The 19944-nt window shown below is 40.5% G+C and overlaps 1 protein-coding gene and 1 long non-coding RNA gene across 7 annotated transcripts in view; one reads left to right on the forward strand and one right to left on the reverse strand.

Annotated features, from left to right (window-relative positions):
* The window catches only part of LOC105465677 (mitogen-activated protein kinase kinase kinase 5), a 243220-nt gene that overhangs the window by 67072 nt on the left and 156204 nt on the right, over positions 1-19944 (reverse strand). For all 5 annotated transcript variants that reach the window (XM_011714252.3, XM_071096505.1, XM_011714250.3 and 2 more), the window contains 3 exons: positions 18639-18688; positions 15731-15826; positions 13538-13619 (listed from right to left, as the gene is read on the reverse strand). In XM_011714252.3, coding sequence (XP_011712554.1) covers positions 13538-13619; positions 15731-15826; positions 18639-18688 — 228 coding nt within the window. The remainder of the gene's footprint in view (positions 1-13537; positions 13620-15730; positions 15827-18638; positions 18689-19944) is intronic.
* The window catches only part of LOC105465676 (uncharacterized), a 48868-nt gene continuing 33047 nt past the window's right edge, over positions 4124-19944 (forward strand). For both annotated transcript variants that reach the window (XR_011623409.1, XR_011623408.1), the window contains exons 1-2: positions 4124-4202; positions 4426-4583. This is a non-coding gene — a long non-coding RNA (uncharacterized lncRNA). The remainder of the gene's footprint in view (positions 4203-4425; positions 4584-19944) is intronic.

A 19944-nucleotide genomic window follows, 5' to 3' on the forward strand; every position in this document is an offset into this window, starting at 1 on the left:
AGCATTATTTATCAAATTCCACAGATATGGAGTTAGGTAGATGAAAAATGTCATGATATTAAACAAATCCATTAGAAAATAAAAATTTAACATGAATAAATTTAATGGTCAAGTCAAGGAAGCAGAAAAAGAATAACATATTGCTACCAACACAGTAGAAGAGAGGCTCTGGATTTGGCAAGATGGTAGACCAGATACCTGAGAAGCCTCCTGCTAAAAATACATAGGTAAAATAAAACAGACATACTTTTAAATGTCTAGCTGGGCTTACTAAAGAGTAAAGGTGATTGCAGACGCTAGAAATGAAGAGGAAAGGAATACTAGCAGGTAATCACAAGAACTCCTGAAGCTCAAAAGGTAGGGATGAAGGCAGGATTTTCAGTTTCATTAATCTAGGGCAGGAGTTCATGCTCGTTTTTTGGTAAAAGGTCAGGTAGTGAATGTTTTAGCTTTGAGAGCCATATAGTCTTTGTAGCAACTACTCAATCCTGCCATTGTGATGTGAAAGCAGCCCAGCTGATACATAAACAAATGGACATGCTTATGTTCCAATAAGGCTTTATTTACCAAGATTAACAGTGAGCTGGACTTGATCCTAGGGCTATTGTTTGCTGACCTCTCATGTGGGGCTTGGGTTTTAATGCCCAGGAGGGGATAGGAAGTATGGCCTAGTGCCTATGCCAGGCAAACAGCAGAAACACACAAAACCAGGCCTTTGATGAAAGGGTAGATTAGAAAAGTCAGCCCACTACACTGTGAAACAAAAAGAAAGCTGGTTTGTCTCAAGACTGAGCTCTGGAGGAGCAAAAGTAGGTCTTCTCTAAACACGTTCAACCATAGCTGATCCTGGCTGTTTGAACTTCAAATTAACACTTATTGTAATACTCATAATTGCTCTTGAGCCTGGGATATCCCTGGAGTGCCTGGCAGAAACAAAGGAAAAACATTTTAATGGTAGACCCCTTGAAGTTTGCTATGCAGAATTCTTACTGATAATGCACCACTAAAGTTGAATTCACAATCCAAAAAATATAAATTATGTAAGGAAACAATTCAACATCAGTGAAAATATATATGACAAATCCCAATCCTCAAGACTTCATTAAGTCAGATATGATAGAATATAGTTATAAAATATGTACGTTTAACATAAAGATATAAAATATTTAAAAATGAGAAGATGAGATATTCTAAAAAAGGCCAGACTTGAAAGAGAATTGAATACAACTTCCAGAAATTCAGCCCTAAATAGGAAAAATAAAAACAAATTCACTCAGATATGATATAGTGCAACTACAAAATACGAAAGACAGATCATAAAAGGGCACATTACCTACAAAGGGAGCTCATCAGATCACTCTGCAAACTCTTGGGTACACATGCATGACTCGAGAGGATGGGGCTGGGGTGGAGCATGTTCCTAACAGCTCCAGGTTATTTGTTTCCACAGGTTTCCAAGCCCTTATAGAAGGAGGTCAGGTGGTGTCTTCTGGGGAAAATTATGCCTAATACAATGCTAGAGCTGGAGTGAGCACTGGCCTCCTTAGCATGAACCCTTCTCTGGCTCAGGACAGAGGCCAAACTCTGGAAGGGAGATGACTGCTTACCCATTGCCAAGTATCCAGTGGCACATTAGAGGAAACCCTGTTCTGGCTGCCTAACGTAAAGCTGAAGACTGTCTCGGTCCAGGGCAGATGATCAGGTAGGTGGTCAGAGTGAAGGAACAGGCAGCAGGGATCATTCAGCAACATGCCCTAACTCAGAGTTAAAACTGGGCTCCTGTGAGGAGGCAGGAAGCATAATCCAAACAATGCCACCTGAAGGAGCCCAAGTCTCCACACCCAATTCCTGTGGTCTAGACTTTTGCAATGCTGTGCCTGCCACACCGGAATTCTACCAGTGGGACCCAGTCAGCAGGAGGTAGGGCAGGGACCATCACTAAAGAAGCTCAACTTTGACAATGTGCCCTCTCAAAGGATTAGAAACCTATACACTGAATCTAGTACCACCACCATTTTACACTACAATGCTTTATAATTTTAAAGGAAAAAAAAACAACTTTCGATAACCCACCTCACTTGACTATCATAATGTCATAGTAGGTTTCTGATTACTTTCAATTTACAAATGATCAGAATTTTTTTTTTCAGTGAAAATATATCAGAGTCGTGATTTGAAACCAGCTTGTAAGATTCCAGATTTTGTATCCTTTCCACTACCTATGCACTAGGGAAACCCTATCATAGAATAAGAGCTTACAGGGTAATGATCACTACTTGTTTCCAAACACCAGTATTATAAAGATATTACAGTATATTGTTAATATAGATTGAACATCCATTTGCTTTTTCAAGCAGACATCTGGTAGCCACTGTCCTCTTAGAATTTTGCTTTTTTCCTTCTCTTACTCCATATTTCAAATTTATTGTCAACTGTTCTCAGATTTTTCTTCTTAAAATCTCACAAATCCATTTTACTCCTTATTCTCACTGCAATTGCCTCAGAATCTCTGTAGAAGCAGCACAGAAGCACTTCTCTGCAAAACAAAGTTCAGAGGCTTTTCTCCTCCATGTGGCTCCATTCCCCAATTTGTTCTGCACTAAGTTGACAGTGAACTTTCCAAAGTCCAAAGTTCCACGTGAGCTTTCCATGTCAGTGCCACTGCATCTATTTTATTGGCAGCTTGTTACTTTCCGGATGAAATCCAAACCCCTTAGCACAGCATAAATGCCTGCTACGGTCTGAATGTTTGTGTACCCCCGTCTCCAGCACCCTCAAAATCTGTATGTTGAAACCGATTCTCAATGTATTAAGAGTTAGGCCCTTTAGAAGGTGATTAGGTCATGAGGCTAGAGCCCACATGAACGGGATTAGTCCCCTTATAAAAGAGGCTTGAGGGAGCCCGGTTGAGCCTTCAGCCATGTGAACACCCACAGAAGGTACCATCTAGAGAAAGTAGGCCCTCACCAGACACTGAATCTGCTGGTGCCTTGATCTTGGATTTCTCAGCCTCTGGAACGGTGACCTATGCATTTCTGTTGGGTATAAATTACCCAGTCTAAGGCATTTTGTTATAGCAGCCTGGATGGACTAAGACAATGCCCTTCAAGATCATAGGGCTGCCTCTGTCATCCTCGTCTGGACACTGAGCTCTTTGAGAATTGGGACTTCATCCATAATTACTCTAACCCAGTTTTAGCATGTCGCTTGTAGTAGATGCTTAGTAATTATTTGTTTAATTAATTAATCAAGTTATAGAAAAATGTGATGAGCACTTTTTTAAAAAAGAGCTAGATCCCAAAACCAAACCTTTAGAATCATTATTGGTTTATTCTTGGGTGAAAGCATTTTTCCAATAGATACATTTACAATCTTTTTTTTTTTTTTTCTTTTTTAAAGAGTGTTTTGCTGTCGCCTAGGCCGGAGTGCAGTGGTGCCATCATAGCTCATTGCAGCCTTGAACTTCTGGGTTCAAGCAACCCTCCCACTTCTGCCTTCTCAACAGCTGGGACTTCAGGTGTACACCACTGTGTCCAGCTAATTTTTTCTATTTTTTGTAGAGATATGGTCTTGCTATGTTGCCCAGGCCGGCCCTGAACTCCTGGCCTCAACTGATCCTCCTGCCTTGGCCTCCCAAGCGCTGGGAGTACAGGTGGGAGCCATCATCCTCAGCACTTTTTTTTTTTTTTTTTAAAAGAGATGGAGTCTTGCTATGTTACCTAGGCTGGACTCAAAGTCCTGGGCTCAAGTGATCCTCCCAAATAGCTAGGACTCAGGTGTACACCACCAGATCTAACTCTACAACAGGTATGCTTACATAGAACAGTGAAGAATACATAAACCTCGACGAGGCTGCTACAGTTTTCATTTCCCCTAGGAATCTAAGGCATCAGAAGACTATTTTTTAAAAAGATTATGTATTAGATACAGAAGCTGACTCCTGTTGAGCAAAATGGTGATAGTAAAAATGAAAAGGACTTGTAAAAAGAGCAGTGTGATTTAAGTAAAACCATCTCTGTGGGTAATTGCTGCTTTTTCTATCTCCCCTTTCTATTCTGACGAGATATAGATAGAAATTGAAATTGTAGTTTTGAAAGAAAGCTGAAAAGACGCAAGAGACTGGTTCAGCCTAGAAGGATATAGAATTATCTATGTAATGGCCAGAAATAGTATAAGAGAGCCTGGACCTCAAACCAAGAAAGGTAAGGTCTGTTAACGACAAATACAGAAAAAAACAGTGGTGGGGGGCGGGGAAAGGAGGGTTTTAAAAACTAAAAGATAACATTACATTGCTTATATATTTTACATTCTATTTCTATGGTAATAGGTTAGCAAATCAGGTTGTTGCTAAGGGAAACAAGAATTTCATTCTGAGCCAATCATGAGAATTTTTCTAGAATCATCTCTTTATTGCTGTCTGCCCAGAACAATCTAAACCGGTAGTGGGAAGAGAATCAGTGTAGGAAGACAATATTGACAAGGCCAAACAACGACGTGGTGACTCACTGAGTCCTTGCACTCTCGAGGGAAACAACTACCTTAGAAAAAGCCATGCACTTTCGGCGGGGGCTTAACCACGTTAGGTGAGTAATCACTTCGAAGACTCCAATGGCAGCTTTGTTAATGTTCGGTCTGTATGGCCTTCTTAATATGTAAATGCCAAAACATTAGTAACTACTGATAACATTAATAGAATGCCAAAAACACTGCAGGTGCAAATATCTAGTGTGATGGATCTCTCCTCCCTTATATCTGTATTCACATCTCACCTTCATTTATTTATTTATTTATTTATTTGAGTCTCACTCTGTCGCCCAGGCTGGAGTGCCTAGGTTCAAGCGATTCTCCTGCTTTAGCCTCCAGAGTAGCTGGGAGTACAGGCTCTTGCCACCATGCCCAGCTAATTTTTGTATTTCAGTAAATGATCCACCCGCCTCGGCCTCCCAAAGTGCTGGGATTACAGGTGTGAGCCACCACACCCGGCCTAAATCTTACCTTCTTAATGAGCCTCCCAGGCCTTCCTGTCTAAAATTACACGTCCCTGCTACTCTGTAACTTCCTGAACCCTTCCCTGGTTTATTATTCTCCTTAACCCGGATCACCATCAAACATACTATAGATGGTATTTTACTTATTTGTGTTTATTGTCCATCTCTCATTAGAAAGTAAGCTCAGTCTACAGCCATACCACCCTGAATGCGTCCAATCTCTTCTGATCTCGGAAGCCAAGCGGAGTTGAACCCGATTAGGACTTAGATGAGAGCATGTAAGCTCAGTGAGAGGAGGAAGTTTTCTCCATTTTGTTCTCTGCCGTCTCTCCAGTACATGGAATCATGCCTTCCACTCAACAGCTGTCCAAAAACTATGTGAGTGCATTAGTGAGATCCACTTGGACCCACTGATGTGGAAGAAGATGATTTTAGGCTGAAAACATCAGAAAAACAGCAGCAGCAGAAAAAATCCTGATCTAAACTTCTTTTGCAGACATAAGCAATGCCTCCTAAAATATAACCTCCAGGAGGTTAATGACCAAAGAGGAGAGATGGACCACTTGCATCTAGAGGAGATGTTGCATAAACAAAACCTCATCAAAACTTTCTGTTCCTCGCACTTGTTTCTCATTAGTTCCCCACCATTCACTTTCTTAAAGTCCTAACCCTCTTTCTTACTAAGATGATATATAAACACTCAACTGTAGCTGTTTAGGGAGCCAATTCTTTGTGTAAGTCTCTTTCATTGACTTAGCATTGACTACATGAATAAACTTTGGCTAGGCACGGTGGCCCACGTCTGTAATCTCAGCACTTTGGGAGACTGAGGCAGGCAGAGTGCTTGATACCAGCAATTCAAGACCAGCTTAGGCAACATGGTGAAACCCTGTCTCTACAAAAAATACAAAAATTAATCAGGTGTGGTGGTGCACACCTGTAGTCCCAGCTACTCAGAAGGCTGAGGTGGGAGGATCGCTTGAGCCCAAGAGATCAAGGCTGCAATGAGCCGAGATCGCACCACTGCACTCCAGCCTGGGGGACAGAGGGAGATTCTGTATGAAAAGCAAAACAAAACAAAAGAATTAAGTTTGTCTGTTCTCCTATTAACTTGTCTTTTGTCAGTTAATTTGCAGGCCCCCGACCATTGAACATAAGCTGGTAGAAGAAAAAGGTTTTTCCCTGTTCCCAACAGAATGAATGAATGAATAATGAATCGATACTCCTATCATACAACACTATAAGTGATGTATTTTCTCAGTCAGGGAAGTAACTGGGTATTCAGTTTCATATCTGCACAAAAATAGAAATAGGATGTTAAAAAAAGTTTTCTACATGATGATTCCAAACTGACTAAAATAAATTCTAAACCATAATTACTAAGGTATATGAGGCCAATCATCAGAAAAGAAAACAGTAAGGTCTTTCATCACCCTGCAGATATTTGAGTCAAATGAAAATAATGTCACTTTTTTTTTTCTATTTTTTTTAAGACAGGGGCTGGCTGTGTCACCAAGGCTGGACTGCAGTGGCGCAATTCTAGCTCACTGCAGCCTTGACCTCTCGGGCTCAAGCAGAGAGGTCCATATGGATTGGAGGCCTTCTCCCATCCATATCTCTCTCCTCCCAGTTTGAGATATTAGGTTGGTACAAAAGTAATTGTGGTTTTTGCCATTATTGCTACAACCTAATATTAAAACAACTCTGGTTTTGTCACTGCCCAGCTTCAGACCCTTCAGACTGAATCTCTTCTGCTTGGACACCTGGCACCATGCGAGCTCATGTGATTAAAAAGGGCATAAAGCCACCATCCTGCCATGGGACATTAACAGTCCAGTCCAGTGCTGGCTACCAGATTACAATGCATTGAGAAGAGCTAGGCCAGAGGAGTGGGCCAAAATGCTACGAGAAAAAAGTAAGATGGGGAGTTGAGAAATGATTCAAAGAGAAAAGGACACAGGACCTGGATCTGAAAAAATAAGGCTTTGGTCACTAAGTGGGACTGGGCAGAAAAGCTTGTGAGGTTGGGCATCTGCATGTGAAGCCCAGAGGTCGGAGAAGCATGGCCACCTGGAAAGTGGAAAGGAGGTTGGCACCGCTGGACCACAGGGTGGAAAGGAAAGGGGAAGCTACAGCCAGAAGGGTGAGAATGTTGTATGGTGCAAATACCTCCTTCTACAAAAAGGAGCATCAGCTGGGCATGGTGACTGTAATCCCAGCACTTTGGGAGGCCCAAGTGGACGGATCACTTGAGGTCAGGAGTTCAAAGCCAGCCTGGCCAACATGGTGAAACTCCATCTCTACTAAAATTACAAAAATTAGCTGGGCATTGTGGTGCATGCCTGTAGTCCTAGCTACTCAGGAGGCTGAGGCAGGAGAATTGCTTGAACCCAGGAGGCGGAGATTGCAGCGAGTCGAGATTGCACCACTGCTCTCCTGCCTGGGCAACAGAGTGTGACTCTGTATCAAAAAACAAAAAGAAGCATCAAAGGTTTTTAATTTGGGGAGTCACAGGATTAAATCTGTATGAGAGATTTCTCTGATGATAACAGAGACAAATCATGAGACATGTTAAGCTATGATAGAGGGTGAAGACCTGAGATCAGGGGAGTGACTGAGAAGATGAAATGAAGGGGCTGCAGGAAAGAACGGGCATGAGGGATTAAGAGGGGATTGGGAGGGGTTTCTCAGGAAACTGGCTTGGGTTACTGGGTAGATGCCTTTACTCTTAATGAAGACATGGAAGGCAGGAAGAAGAACAATGGAGACCAAGGCTGGTTAACTCTCATCAATTGTTTGATGATTTCAACATAAACGTATTATAATAATAACATATTAAATTACTTAAGATATGAGTTCATGATCCTTCCATGTCAAAATACATCCTTGAGTCAAAAAGCATAGCTTTGAATCAAAAGAAATAGATTTTCTTTCTGTTAAAAGACAGAAAAGTCCTTCTCTGAGAAGTGGTACTGCGTTATGTTTGAAATAACCTTGTACAATTTATACCAATCTTGGATATTATTTTAAAAATTAGAGGTAGGAAATGACATTAAAGATCTTCTTGCTCTTGGCCCGGCGCGGTGGCTTACACCTGTAATCCCACCACTTTGGGAGGCCAAGGCGGGTAGATCACCTGAGGTCAGAAGTTCAAGACCAGCCTGGCCAACATGGTGAAACCGTGTCTCTACTAAAAATACAAAAATTAGCTGGGCATGGTGGTGGGTGTCTGTAATCCCAGCTACTCAGGAGGCTGCGGTGGAAGAACTGCTTGAACCCAGGCGGCGGAGGTTGCAGTGAGCCGAGATCATGCCACTGCACTCCAGCCTGGGTGAAGAGCGAGACTCTGTCTCAAAAAAAAAAAAAAAAAAAAAAATCATCTTTTCAACTCTAACTTAAGGAATGAAGTAATCTTAGCCCAGCAGGAGTATGAACTTTGTCTGGGGTTATGAAACTGACTGCTGGCAAAGTCAGAACCAGGGCCCAAGGCTCCTGACCCCAGCCTGGAGTTCTTAGTAGATCTAGCTTGAATCAGAAGGAAGAAGGGGCTGGTGACCTGAAAGAAGCCGAATCCCTCTCACAGTTGTACTGCTTCAAATAAACCTTATTGTTCCAGTCAGAATGAAAAACAGTTCCTGCTTTGGGCTTCTAAGAAGTCTTTCAAATTCTAGGAATTAGTTTCACATTTGTAGTTTATAGAACCACATTAATAGTTACTGTTTGCTGACTGCTGACAACACCCTAAGTGAAGTTAAAAACATTAAGTAGCATTTCCTGACCTTGCCAACATTTTTATTTTGTTCTGGGCCGAGGTAGCCAAAGGCTTCAAGGATAATTGACACATGTATTGAAACAACTCTAATTCTACCTTCAATTGAGGTAAACATCAGAAAATAATTATTCTGCATACAAATCTTAACCATTGTGTTAAGATGATCTCTAAAGTAATTCTTCTTGTTTCCACTGTAAAGAATTGGAAGTGGAGGAATTATTTTTAGTTTGTTATTCATGGGCTGAAGTTTGAGTTCAGTTTGTGGTAATGAAATCAAAGAATTCATTTACATCAAATATGCAGGATGCTGATAAAATAACTTTAATAAAGAATGTTAAAAACATCTAAGAAATGTAACCAAATACATAATGGAGAGTTATAAGTTATGCAAAAATACATGTTAAGGCTTAATAATTCATATTGGAAAGGTGCCCTGGCTACAAAAGGACCTTCAGGGAGAGGGACAACCACGATGGATCTCACCATCCTCCAGTCCAGAGCATCCCTGTAAACATGCATTCATTCATGTTTTGCTAACAGAACACCCACAAAAAACATCAGCAATATCACTAGCTGGCACAATGGCAAACTAAGCCAAGACTCTTGAAGCCAGTCTGCTTGAATTCTTCCTACAGGCTCTAAAGTCCATTGGGAATACTGTAGAAGCCATTCTGGGTCAGAAATTTTACATTAATCTAATGAAATCAAAGGATAGAAATGTAAGAATGTTTTCTTTTCTTTTCTTTTTTTTCTTTTGGGACCAAGTCTCACTCTGTAGCCCAGGCTGGAGTGCCATGGTGCGATCTCGGCTCACTGCAACCTCCACTTCCCAGGTTCAAGCGATTCTCTTGCCTTGGCCTCCTGAGTAGCTGGAACTACAGGTGCACGCCACCACGATCAGCTAAGTAGAGACAGGGTTTCACCATGTTGGCCAGGCTGGTCTCAAACTCCTGGCCTCAAGTGATCCACCAACCTTACCCTCCTAATGTGCTGGGATTACAGGCATGAGCCACCACACCCGACTTCAGAATGTTTTCTTTTCTTTTTTTTTGAGATGGAGTTTTACTCTTGTCACCCAGGCTGAAGTGCAGTGGCACAATCTTGGCTCACTGCAACCTCTGCTTCCCGGGTTCAAGCGATTCTCCTGCCTCAGCCTCCCGAGTAGCTGGGATTACAAGCACCTGCCACCATGCCCAGCTAATTTTTCATATTTTTAGTAGAGACGGGGTTTCGTCATGTTGGCCAGGCTGGTCTCGAACTCTTGACTTCGTGATCCACCCACCTCGGCCTCCCAAAGTGCTGGGATTACAGGCATGACAGAATGTTTTCTAATGTTAAAATAGAATCCTTGAACTTGCTTGAAAAGGCTGTTAGGAGCACTTTGATGAATCAGAGCAATATGATACAAGCTGTGTTTTGTGAGGTCAGCAGACTGACTAAAACCCTCTGGATATTACTAGGAAGAAACCTTAGCATTTCCCTCCTTCTTCAGTTGGTGAGAGTGTTTCCCAGTGCTTGCATAGAATTGCCTAATTAGGGAGGGTCTCTCACAAAGCTCACCCCATATACTACTGCATACTGAATAGGGGATCTGGGAGTGGGTCCACCTGCTAGCTCTTTGAAAAGTTTTCACCCCTTTCTTCCTTTACATTATAGAAACCTGGGGCTTAGAAAAATCAGCTAGCTAAATTCTAAGGCAATTAAAGCTGTGTTAAGCTATGCATATGGTTTTTAGAATAGTTCCCAGAGTAGAGCCTGTGAACGATCGATTCAATCGGTTATAAAGACCAACCTTGTGTAATACGGTTACCACAGCCTGGCTAGGCTATGCATATTTTTGGTAAGAAGCAGTTAATTCCTGAAAGGAGGGTATGAAACAAAGGATAGCTATCTCTGGTTAAAAAAAAAAAAAAAAAAAAGCCAGAAATTTGTAACATTGCAGAAGACTTTATAAATTTTCCAGTCATCTCCTTCATAATTCTACATTATTGATAGAATCGTTTCATTTTCAATTTCTTTAAGTTTTACCTTGGCAAACTGCTGTGTATCAACTGAAGCAAAATTTAACACAGAAACAGAGATAACAAGGTATAATCAAACGAGCCCTGAAGTAGGAGTCAAGAAAGCTAATTCCTAACAATCGCTTGAATAAGAAATAAAAAACTGTAAAATATAAAACATACATAAATAAGTATTATCATCTATTACTTCTATAGACAGCAAGCTAATGCATAGGAATTTTTTTTTCCAAATTAGGTCCGTCATCTTTTTACAACTTTAATGAAAGAGCCTTAGGCTTAACTCCAAATATTAAAGCTATACAATTGCTAGATGATCATAGAACTTAACTACAGGCAGAGTTAACAACTGGCTATTATTATAGGCCAGATGTGGTGCTTATCCCTATAATCCCAGCACTTTGGGAGGCTGAAGCGGGAGAATTGCTTGAGCCCAGGAGTTCAAGACCAACCTGAAGCCGGGCGCGGTGGCTCAAGCCTGTAATCCCAGCACTTTGGGAGGCCGAGACGGGCGGATCACGAGGTCAGGAGATCGAGACCATCCTGGCTAACACGGTGAAACCCCGTCTCTACTAAAAAATACAAAAAACTAGCCGGGCGAGGTGGCAGGCGCCTGTAGTCCCAGCTACTCGGGAGGCTGAGGCAGGAGAATGGCGTGAACCCGGGAGGCAGAGCTTGCAGTGAGCTGAGATCCGGCCACTGAACTCCAGCCTGGGCGACAGCGTGAGACTCCGTCTCCAAAAAAAAAAAAAAAAAAAAAAAAAAAAAAAAAAAAAAAAAAAAGACCAACCTGGGCAACAAAGTGAAATCCCAGGCCGGGCGCGGTGGCTCAAGCCTGTAATCCCAGCACTTTGGGAGGCCGAGACGGGCGGATCACAAGGTCAGGAGATCGAGACCATCCTGGCTAACACGGCAAAACCCCGTCTCTACTAAAAAAAAAAAACACAAAAAATTAGCCGGGCGAGGTGGCGGCGCCTGTGGTCCCAGCTACTCGGGAGGCTGAGGCAGGAGAATGGCGGGAACCCGGGAGGCGGAGCTTGCAGTGAGCTGAGATCTGGCCACTGCACTCCAGCCTGGGCGACAGAGCGAGACTCCGTCTCAAAAAAAAAAAAAAAAACAAAAAAACAAAGTGAAATCCCATCTCCACCAAAACAAAAACAGAAACAAAACAACAAACAACAAAAAGTTAGCTGGGTGTGGTGGCATGCCCTGGCTGAAGTGGGAGGATTGCTGAGCCCAGGAGGTCAAGAGGCTACAATGAGCCATGATTGTGCCACCGCACTCCAACTCCAGCCTGGGCAACGGAGCAAGAGCTGGTCTCAAAAAACAAACTATTGATTATATTAAAATTTTTTCTCAACTGTTACCTTACTAATTCAGTGTTTTTATAAAAATTTTAGTTTATGAGATGACATTATCAATGTGATCTAATAAATAAGTATGCCAATTAGACTGGTGAGCGACAGTTTCTTCAATTTTACTTTAACGTTAAAAATATAATTTTCAGTATGGCTTGGAGGTATGAACTGAGTATTTGTGTCCTCTCCAAATTCCTATGTTGAAATCATAACCCCAAGGTGCTGGTTATTAGGAGGTGAGGCCCTTGGGAGGTGATTAGGTCTTGAAGGCAGAGCAGAGTAACATTAGCGGCCTGGTAAGAGAGACCACAGAGAGCTAGTCAGCTTCTTCTATCATGTAAGGACACAGCAAGAGGGCACCTTCTATGAGGAACAGGCCCTCACCAGACACTGAATCTACCAGCACCTTGATCTTGGACTTCCCAGCCTCCAGAACTATAAGAAAATAAATGTCTGCTATTTATAAGCCACATTGTTTACGGTATTTTGTTATAGCAGCCCAGTGGACTAAGATACTTGGATTCAGAGTTCTCTCCCAAGTCAAACACTGGGAAGAGCTTGGAGAAAATGGTGGCCATGTGTCAAGCCTGGAGAAGTGTCATCCTTCAGACACTGAAGATGCTGGAGTCAGCATTCTTGACACACTCTAGCATTGGTCCTTGCAGTGGAGGAAGGCTCCTCTTCACACAGCACACATGGCAGACAAAATGGACACAAACTAAAAGTAGGTAACCAGCAGTGAGGTGCAGTGGCTCATGCCTGTAATTGTAGTGCTTTGGGAGGCTGAGGTAGGAGGATTGCTTGAGCCCAAGAATTCAAGACCAGTCTGGGCAACATAATGAGACCAAGTCTCTACAAAAATAAAAATAAAAACGATATAAAAGTAGGTATCCATAGTGATCTGTGTCCATCAGACATTAGTAAAAGGATTCCAGTTGAAAAGAACAACATTTGAAGTCATTGTTATCCCCTCCTCTCTTAATTCCATTAATCTCTCATGGTTTCGGGTTCTCTGGGTAGCATATTAACGCCTGCCACAAGCGTGCCATCAACCAGAATCTTCACTGAATCTTCTTTGTCTGAATTGCACATATCTCAGAGGAGAATAGAAAATGTGTAAGGACACCATGGCCCATGCATTGACACTGTCATAGATAAAGCATAGTTACTTGCTATCAGATAAGTTAAATGCTAACACTTGGTGCTGCGGAATAAAAATTCTCTGATGTTAACTTTTTAGCCCTTTTTTATGAAAGGGATTCCAGAAGTTGTTTTTAACATTAAAGGAAAGCTTACAGACAGTCTCCTACCCTTCATACACCCTGCCTCCTGCCTCAGTAAGGCTTCAAATAGTTTGTTTTAAAATGAACTCTAAATGTAGATGGACACCTAAGTCATTACCTCCAGCGAGTCACTTTCACAGTCTCCTTCCTCTGTGCTTCTCCCCTTCTCTTCGGTAATGGTGTTCACCATCTCAAAAAACCTACAATACAAGTTAGCACATTAGCATCCATAACACAAACAATAGTAAATATAAGCAAGTACATCTCAAAGTGACTTCAGAACCAAAACTGACAGCTAAGAGAGTCTCTAGAACCAGGCAATAACACACTATCACAATCATGTGAAAAATACAATTTTTCAAAAAGAAAATACAGGTTGGTAGAATTTTCTAGAAATTTCTAACCTAATGCCTCACTTCAAATACATTTTTCTTCAGGAACTCTTCTTGTAAAGTTTTTTTTTTTTTTTTTTCTGGAGACCATTTAAGAGACAAGCAAAGTGATTATGGTGACAAACAGATTGGCATCCTGATTGCTGTGGCTAGTCTGTTCTGAGAGGAGGCTGATGGTTCACAGACATAAAGCCGGGAAGCACTGTGCACAAGGGCTGATGATCCCACAGGCAGGTCAAGCTATGTGATGCCAGACCAAGGGAAGAGCAGGTTATGGTGTGACAAGAAAAGTTTCCCTAACACAACTCAGAATCTTTCTAACCCACCCATCCATCCATTCATTCAACAAATACTCACTGAGTGTCTACTAGGATAAAGAACTGTTCTGGCCATTGAGATCATGATGATGAACAAAGTCTGTCTTGGAACTTGGACCCCATTGATGGAGTTCTCATGTGGTGTCAACTTCCTCACTCTTCCTATCTCTATACACATTTCTTAGAGGTCCATGACAAGAAAAAAATTCCCAAGCATGATTGGAATAACAGTATGCACTCATGATGATTAAACAGCACAATGAGTGAGAGAGAAAAGCTAGTTCAACCAAGAGGAAGAATAAAGTGAAAGATCAAAAGAAAAAAAATCTGGTCTTACAGACACAATTTAAGATCTGGGTTAAGGATTTGCATCAGCCACTCATGTAAAAATTTTCAGTATGAACATCTCTAGGCAGAATATAACACTCAGCAGTGGGATGGGAGCACTAGTGTAATTTTCAGAAGCTTGCATTCTGAAGTCTCCTGTGCCTGGTTCAAACCCCAGATTTTTATGCTTATTGACTACATGATTTTAGGCTATACTCTCCAGGACTACTTTTTTGTTCTTTTCAATACAGATATTAATACTACCCATCTAATGGGGTTTCTTTGAAGACTGAAATATTCGTCCCAGGGCACACACTTCATAAATCTTAGCTGTAATTATCATAGAAATAAGTCAACAGACTCGAGAGTTTAAGTGTAAGTGGATAATTAGTCCATACAAGAGCTAGGAATTTTCTTATTTCCAAGTGTTTTTTTTCCCTTACCATATGTTTTATAATAATAAAGATAAAGCTTGAGCCAAGAATTGTGGATTCAACAAACACTTTTCTTTTTCACACCAAGATAAAAATGAACGACTGTATATTGTAGCTAGTGTATCAGTCATTTATAATGAAGTTAAATAGTAATTATTTAAATAAGAACAATCCCCAGCAAAATTCTGAGTCCAAACTAACTTTCACCTATACTTTGGCTTCTAAATTATCACTCACTTCTCTAGTTTCCCACAGTCATAGTGTTCTAAAGAAGTAAGAAGACTTTAATTATTAGCCCAAGAGAAACATACAATGGAGAAAAACACAAACATACAATGCAGTCCATGGATTTTTGGATGATCTCTTTTATTGGCATAGATCAGATCACCGGCTCTTAACCCAGGCTTCACCCCCACCAGAACACCCAATATAATTAGTCTGAGGTGGGGGCCATGTATGTTTTTTCAAAGCTTACCAGGTGAATCTAACTAATACGAGCCAAGGTAAAGAGGTACTATTGTATATGATACTGAGATGATTTATATCAGTAAGTGAGCACTTAAAGTATGCATTATAATATTTAACAATTAACCAGTAAGTCTTGGTTAATGTTTCATCTGTGGGAAAATAAGTTATGACTAAGATAAAGTTTGACTTATTAAAGAACCCCCCCCCAAAAATCTGTTAAATTTATGACATAATTATAAAATATTAGCCCAAATAAAATATTTATATAACCACATAGCCATGAATTCTTCACAGAAGGTACATGTTCACTCATTAGTTGAACATAATGCTCAGGTAAGAAGAATCTTTTTCACACACAATGATTAATACATACTTTTTACAATGAAGTTCTGTACAGAAATAGATTTGGAAATCATCAGAATTGTGGAGCACATAAAGAAAGCAGCATCTTTCTTCAAATTTAGAAATACTGAAACAAACAAACAAAAAAGCATTATTCAGAGAACTATCAATTCTTCTATGGTCCTATGATGAAAAAGAAATCAGTTTTAAATTCAATCCCATTTATATCTATGTTGTTTATAACAAGCAGTTATAAATAGCACTTTAAAAAGTGACATTTCCTGCACCACACTACTAAACTTATTTACTCTTCTGAGAGGTGTCCTCCTCCTCATGTCTGCAGAGGAGGTCTGCTCTAGGGTGTTGTAAGCACACGTAAACTACACATCCTTTCAACAGAGCAGGGAAAGGCGTCCTGCCTACTATAGTATTCTGTGTGCTGGGAGGAAAAGCATAAATATCAACTGGCTGGCCGACCTCAGTGATTCTGGTGCTATGCAATCTGTAGAACAATGAAATGCTTCCGAAGCTAGGCAGGCAATTTGTGGAGGCAGTAAAAGCACCTCATTCGTTATAGAGATTTTAGAGGAGTGAAGCAATGCACAAGTGTGCTTGGTTAGGATTCAGTGAGTGGCTGACTTTATGGCACTACAAAACAGTTTTGAGTCAGCCCACTAGGCCATGCTGTTTTATGCCAGAGATTGGCAACCATTTTCTGTAACAGGCCAGATAGTAAAATACTTTAGGTTTTGCAGGCCAAACTATGTAATTCTGCTGCTGAAGCATAAAAGCTGCCTAAGAGGATGCATAAATGAACATGGCTGTGTTCCAATAAAACTTTATTTACAAGACAGGTGGGTGACCAGATGTAGTCCATGGGGCATAGTTTGTCAACCCTTATTTTATGCCTTTGTGTCTGCTGTTCCTTCCATTTGGAATGCATATCGTCTTTTACTTTTAAAAGAAAACTCTATTCACGATTTAAGGCCCAGCTTAGACCTTACCTTCTCTCCCTGCCCTACTTCTGCCCTAAACAGAAAGACTTCCTCTTACACCTGTGTTTCTGAGTTTACTTCTTTCATTGCTCTTCTCACACTGTTTTGTCATGAGTTGTTAAACGTCTGTTCCTCTCCCTGCTGGGCTGTGAGTTCTTCAACAGAGGAGTTGACGTCTTAGTCATTTTTGTATATTTGGCAGAACAGGACTCAACATTTGACACGCAGCTCGTGCTCAGTTAATGCCCACTAACTCGAGCTGTGCAAGTTCTGAGGTGACGCAAGGCAAGCTGCTGACCTAGTTGGATTTTCTTCCATAGTTTGTCATCTCTTCTTTATGGAGGAGGAGGCCAGGAAAAATGAGCTCTCTTTGAAGTCACAGACTACAACTCAAGTTTCTCAGCATATAAGCCAGCAATAGTCAGATACTAGCAGCCTATGTCTAAGTCATAAATCACAACAACTGTTACACAGGGCTACCACACCTAATTAAAGAAAATGTATTCACTGGAAAACAGATATGATAAAGTGAAATTTACATTTACCATACTTTCTTAAGTGGATTGCTTAAAAATGCAGCAATAAATAGTGAGTGCCTTGTTAGACTGGCTTTAAAAATTAAATATTAAGAGTACAGCTTTATTTGAGAAAGTATCGACCAAAAGATATATAATGAGTCAGTCCATCATCTTGCTTCTTTCTGTTCAGATCATTCATGAGGTAACAGGTAGCTTTACCAGGAGAACTCTAATTATTAGTGACTCAGACCGCTGTACCAATTTATGCTCTAATAAAACCAATTATTATTATTCCAAAAGCAACAGGATATTGCATAACCAGGCTGCAAAAATCTGTTGTCTCTCATTGCTATGACGTGGGGGTAAACAGTAGTAAGCACATCTAACTTGGTTTGAAATTTGCAAGAGTTGATTCAGCATGAGCTTCAATAGAACAATTATTTAAAGACTTAACCACTGACTCTTGATTCTTAAAAAAAATCTTATTTCTAAATCCCAAGAAATGGCATTTTCTGAGCTACTGGCATTGGGACAGCAGTCAGAACTGAACCAAACTGAAGTTCACCACTGTAATCTCAAGATCAGTGCAGGAAAGTGACCTCACGGAAAGTTTTTTGTTTTTTTTTTAAATGGACTCCTTATCATTTGAATTTATTAATATTAGTGGCAGGGGCTGGGTGGCGTGGCTCACACCTGTAATCCCAGCACTTTGGGAGCCTGAAGCGGGCGGATCCCTGAGGTCAGGAGTTTCAGACCAGCCTGGCCAACATGGTGAAACCTCGTCTCTACTAAAAATACAAAAATTAGCTGGGCATGGTGGCGTGTGCCTGTAATGCCAGCTACTTGGGAGGCCGAGGCAAGAGAATCGTTTGCACCTGGGAGGCGGAGGTTGCAGTGAACTGAGATCATGCCAACTGCACTCCAGCTTGGGCGACAAGAGCAAAACTCTGTCTCACAAATGAAAAATAATAAAAAAAAATAAAATAAAATAAATAAAATTAGTGGCAGGATACATCCCGGTAGATGGCATGTGTGCTTTGGATCCATGCAAGGAGAGATGAGTTCCTGGTATATCAGAAGGACAGAAAATCATCCTATTACATAAACCAACAGCTCCGCTAAAGAGGAACTCCACATGGCTGAGTGTTATCTACATTTTGATGCTGGTCCACAGTTCACATTTACCCCACAGTTACCATATTTAAGTAGGTCACGAGCACAGAGTCACCTCAACCAGCAGTGAACATTTTGTTGCAAATCTTTTCCTGCTGGAGATAGTGATGCTGAAGAAGGTTGGGTGTTTCCACCAATTGAATGATTCTTGACATTCTTTGTATTTTAAAATCATGATTAAAAGTTCTATCTAGCCCATGAATAGTGGAGAAAAATATCTTACAAGTAAACAAAATGTACCAAGGAAACTTACCTCACTCCCCTGACAGAAGAGGCACTAAAATTCCACTCATGTATACCTTTCTAGAACAACAAGAAGAAAAAATAGAGTCATCCAAATGGAAAATAACATAACAATAATTTTGTTTAATTATTTTTAAAGTGATATACACAGTCATTTTTCCTGGGACACTATTTTTCATGAAAGAATTATCTGGATGGAAAGCACGATTCATTCTCAAGTCACAAGGGTAATGTTTACTCTATTTAATAATTCCTGTACTTCAATAAAACAGCTTCCAAAAGAGCCTAGGAGAATTAGTCTCATTAAGTTCTGAAACTTGATTCTAGTAATAACTGTTGTGTGTTAATTTTTAAGTAAAAAAACTCAATGATCAAGGTAATTCTATTAGTACAGTTGAGCAATATTTCTTTTCTGAGAAAGATAAACATTAATTTGAATAACATCTCGGCAAGGTTTTAAAGATAACTATTTCTGAATTATCTTTAGTTAAGATTTCCAACTAAACAGGTGGCTCTATGTCTTCAGAAAGTAGTAGAGCAAGAATGTAGTGCCCATCATAACTACAAGGTATTGCTACCTAATTTATGCAAAATTTCATATGCTAATAAAGTTTGAACATAAAAAATTTGATTGTCATACTATAAACATGGGTGATTTGCAGAGCGAAGGTGAAGAAAAATGTGGGAATTTATTTCTTGAGTTTATTACTAAAGCTAAGATAAAATTATTATCAAATTCGTATGTCCCTAAATTAATTACAAAATGGATCATAATCCCTTTAAAAATGTGTGACAATATAAAATTAATAGCATAAATATTTTTACAGAAATAAAGTAGTTTTTCCATGTGTCTAAGTTGAGCAAGTACAGTACAGCAATAAACTGACACTGAAATTCAATTCTATAAATTTAAAACAACCAGGAAAAGGAGTTCTCACCCACCCACTGCCAGGAGGCTGAGGTCTGGCCTGGGTTAATGAAATGGGTGGCAAAGCCTTGTGGCTCTGAGGTGGCCTAGAACCCTCCTTTTGGCTAAAGCAACTCAAAAGCCACAATTTATATCTACAGCCCATAATTCTTTGCCAGGTCCATGCAACTTAAAATAAAAATAGATCCTCTCAAGTCAGATGTGAATTTACTAAAAAGCTAGTTTCAGTGCATATCCGTCAGGTCACGGGAATGTGACCTGAATGAACACAGAGCAAATTTTGTTGCATGAAGTCCAGGAGGGAAGATGCCATAAAAAGGTACTCATGGCATGTGGTGGCTCTCTTAACCAGAGTACAGAGGGAGTGAAATTAAAATAGCAGCCTCCA

This window comes from Macaca nemestrina, chromosome 5 (genome assembly GCF_043159975.1).
Source record: "Macaca nemestrina isolate mMacNem1 chromosome 5, mMacNem.hap1, whole genome shotgun sequence".
Taxonomy (NCBI): Eukaryota; Metazoa; Chordata; class Mammalia; order Primates; family Cercopithecidae; genus Macaca; species Macaca nemestrina.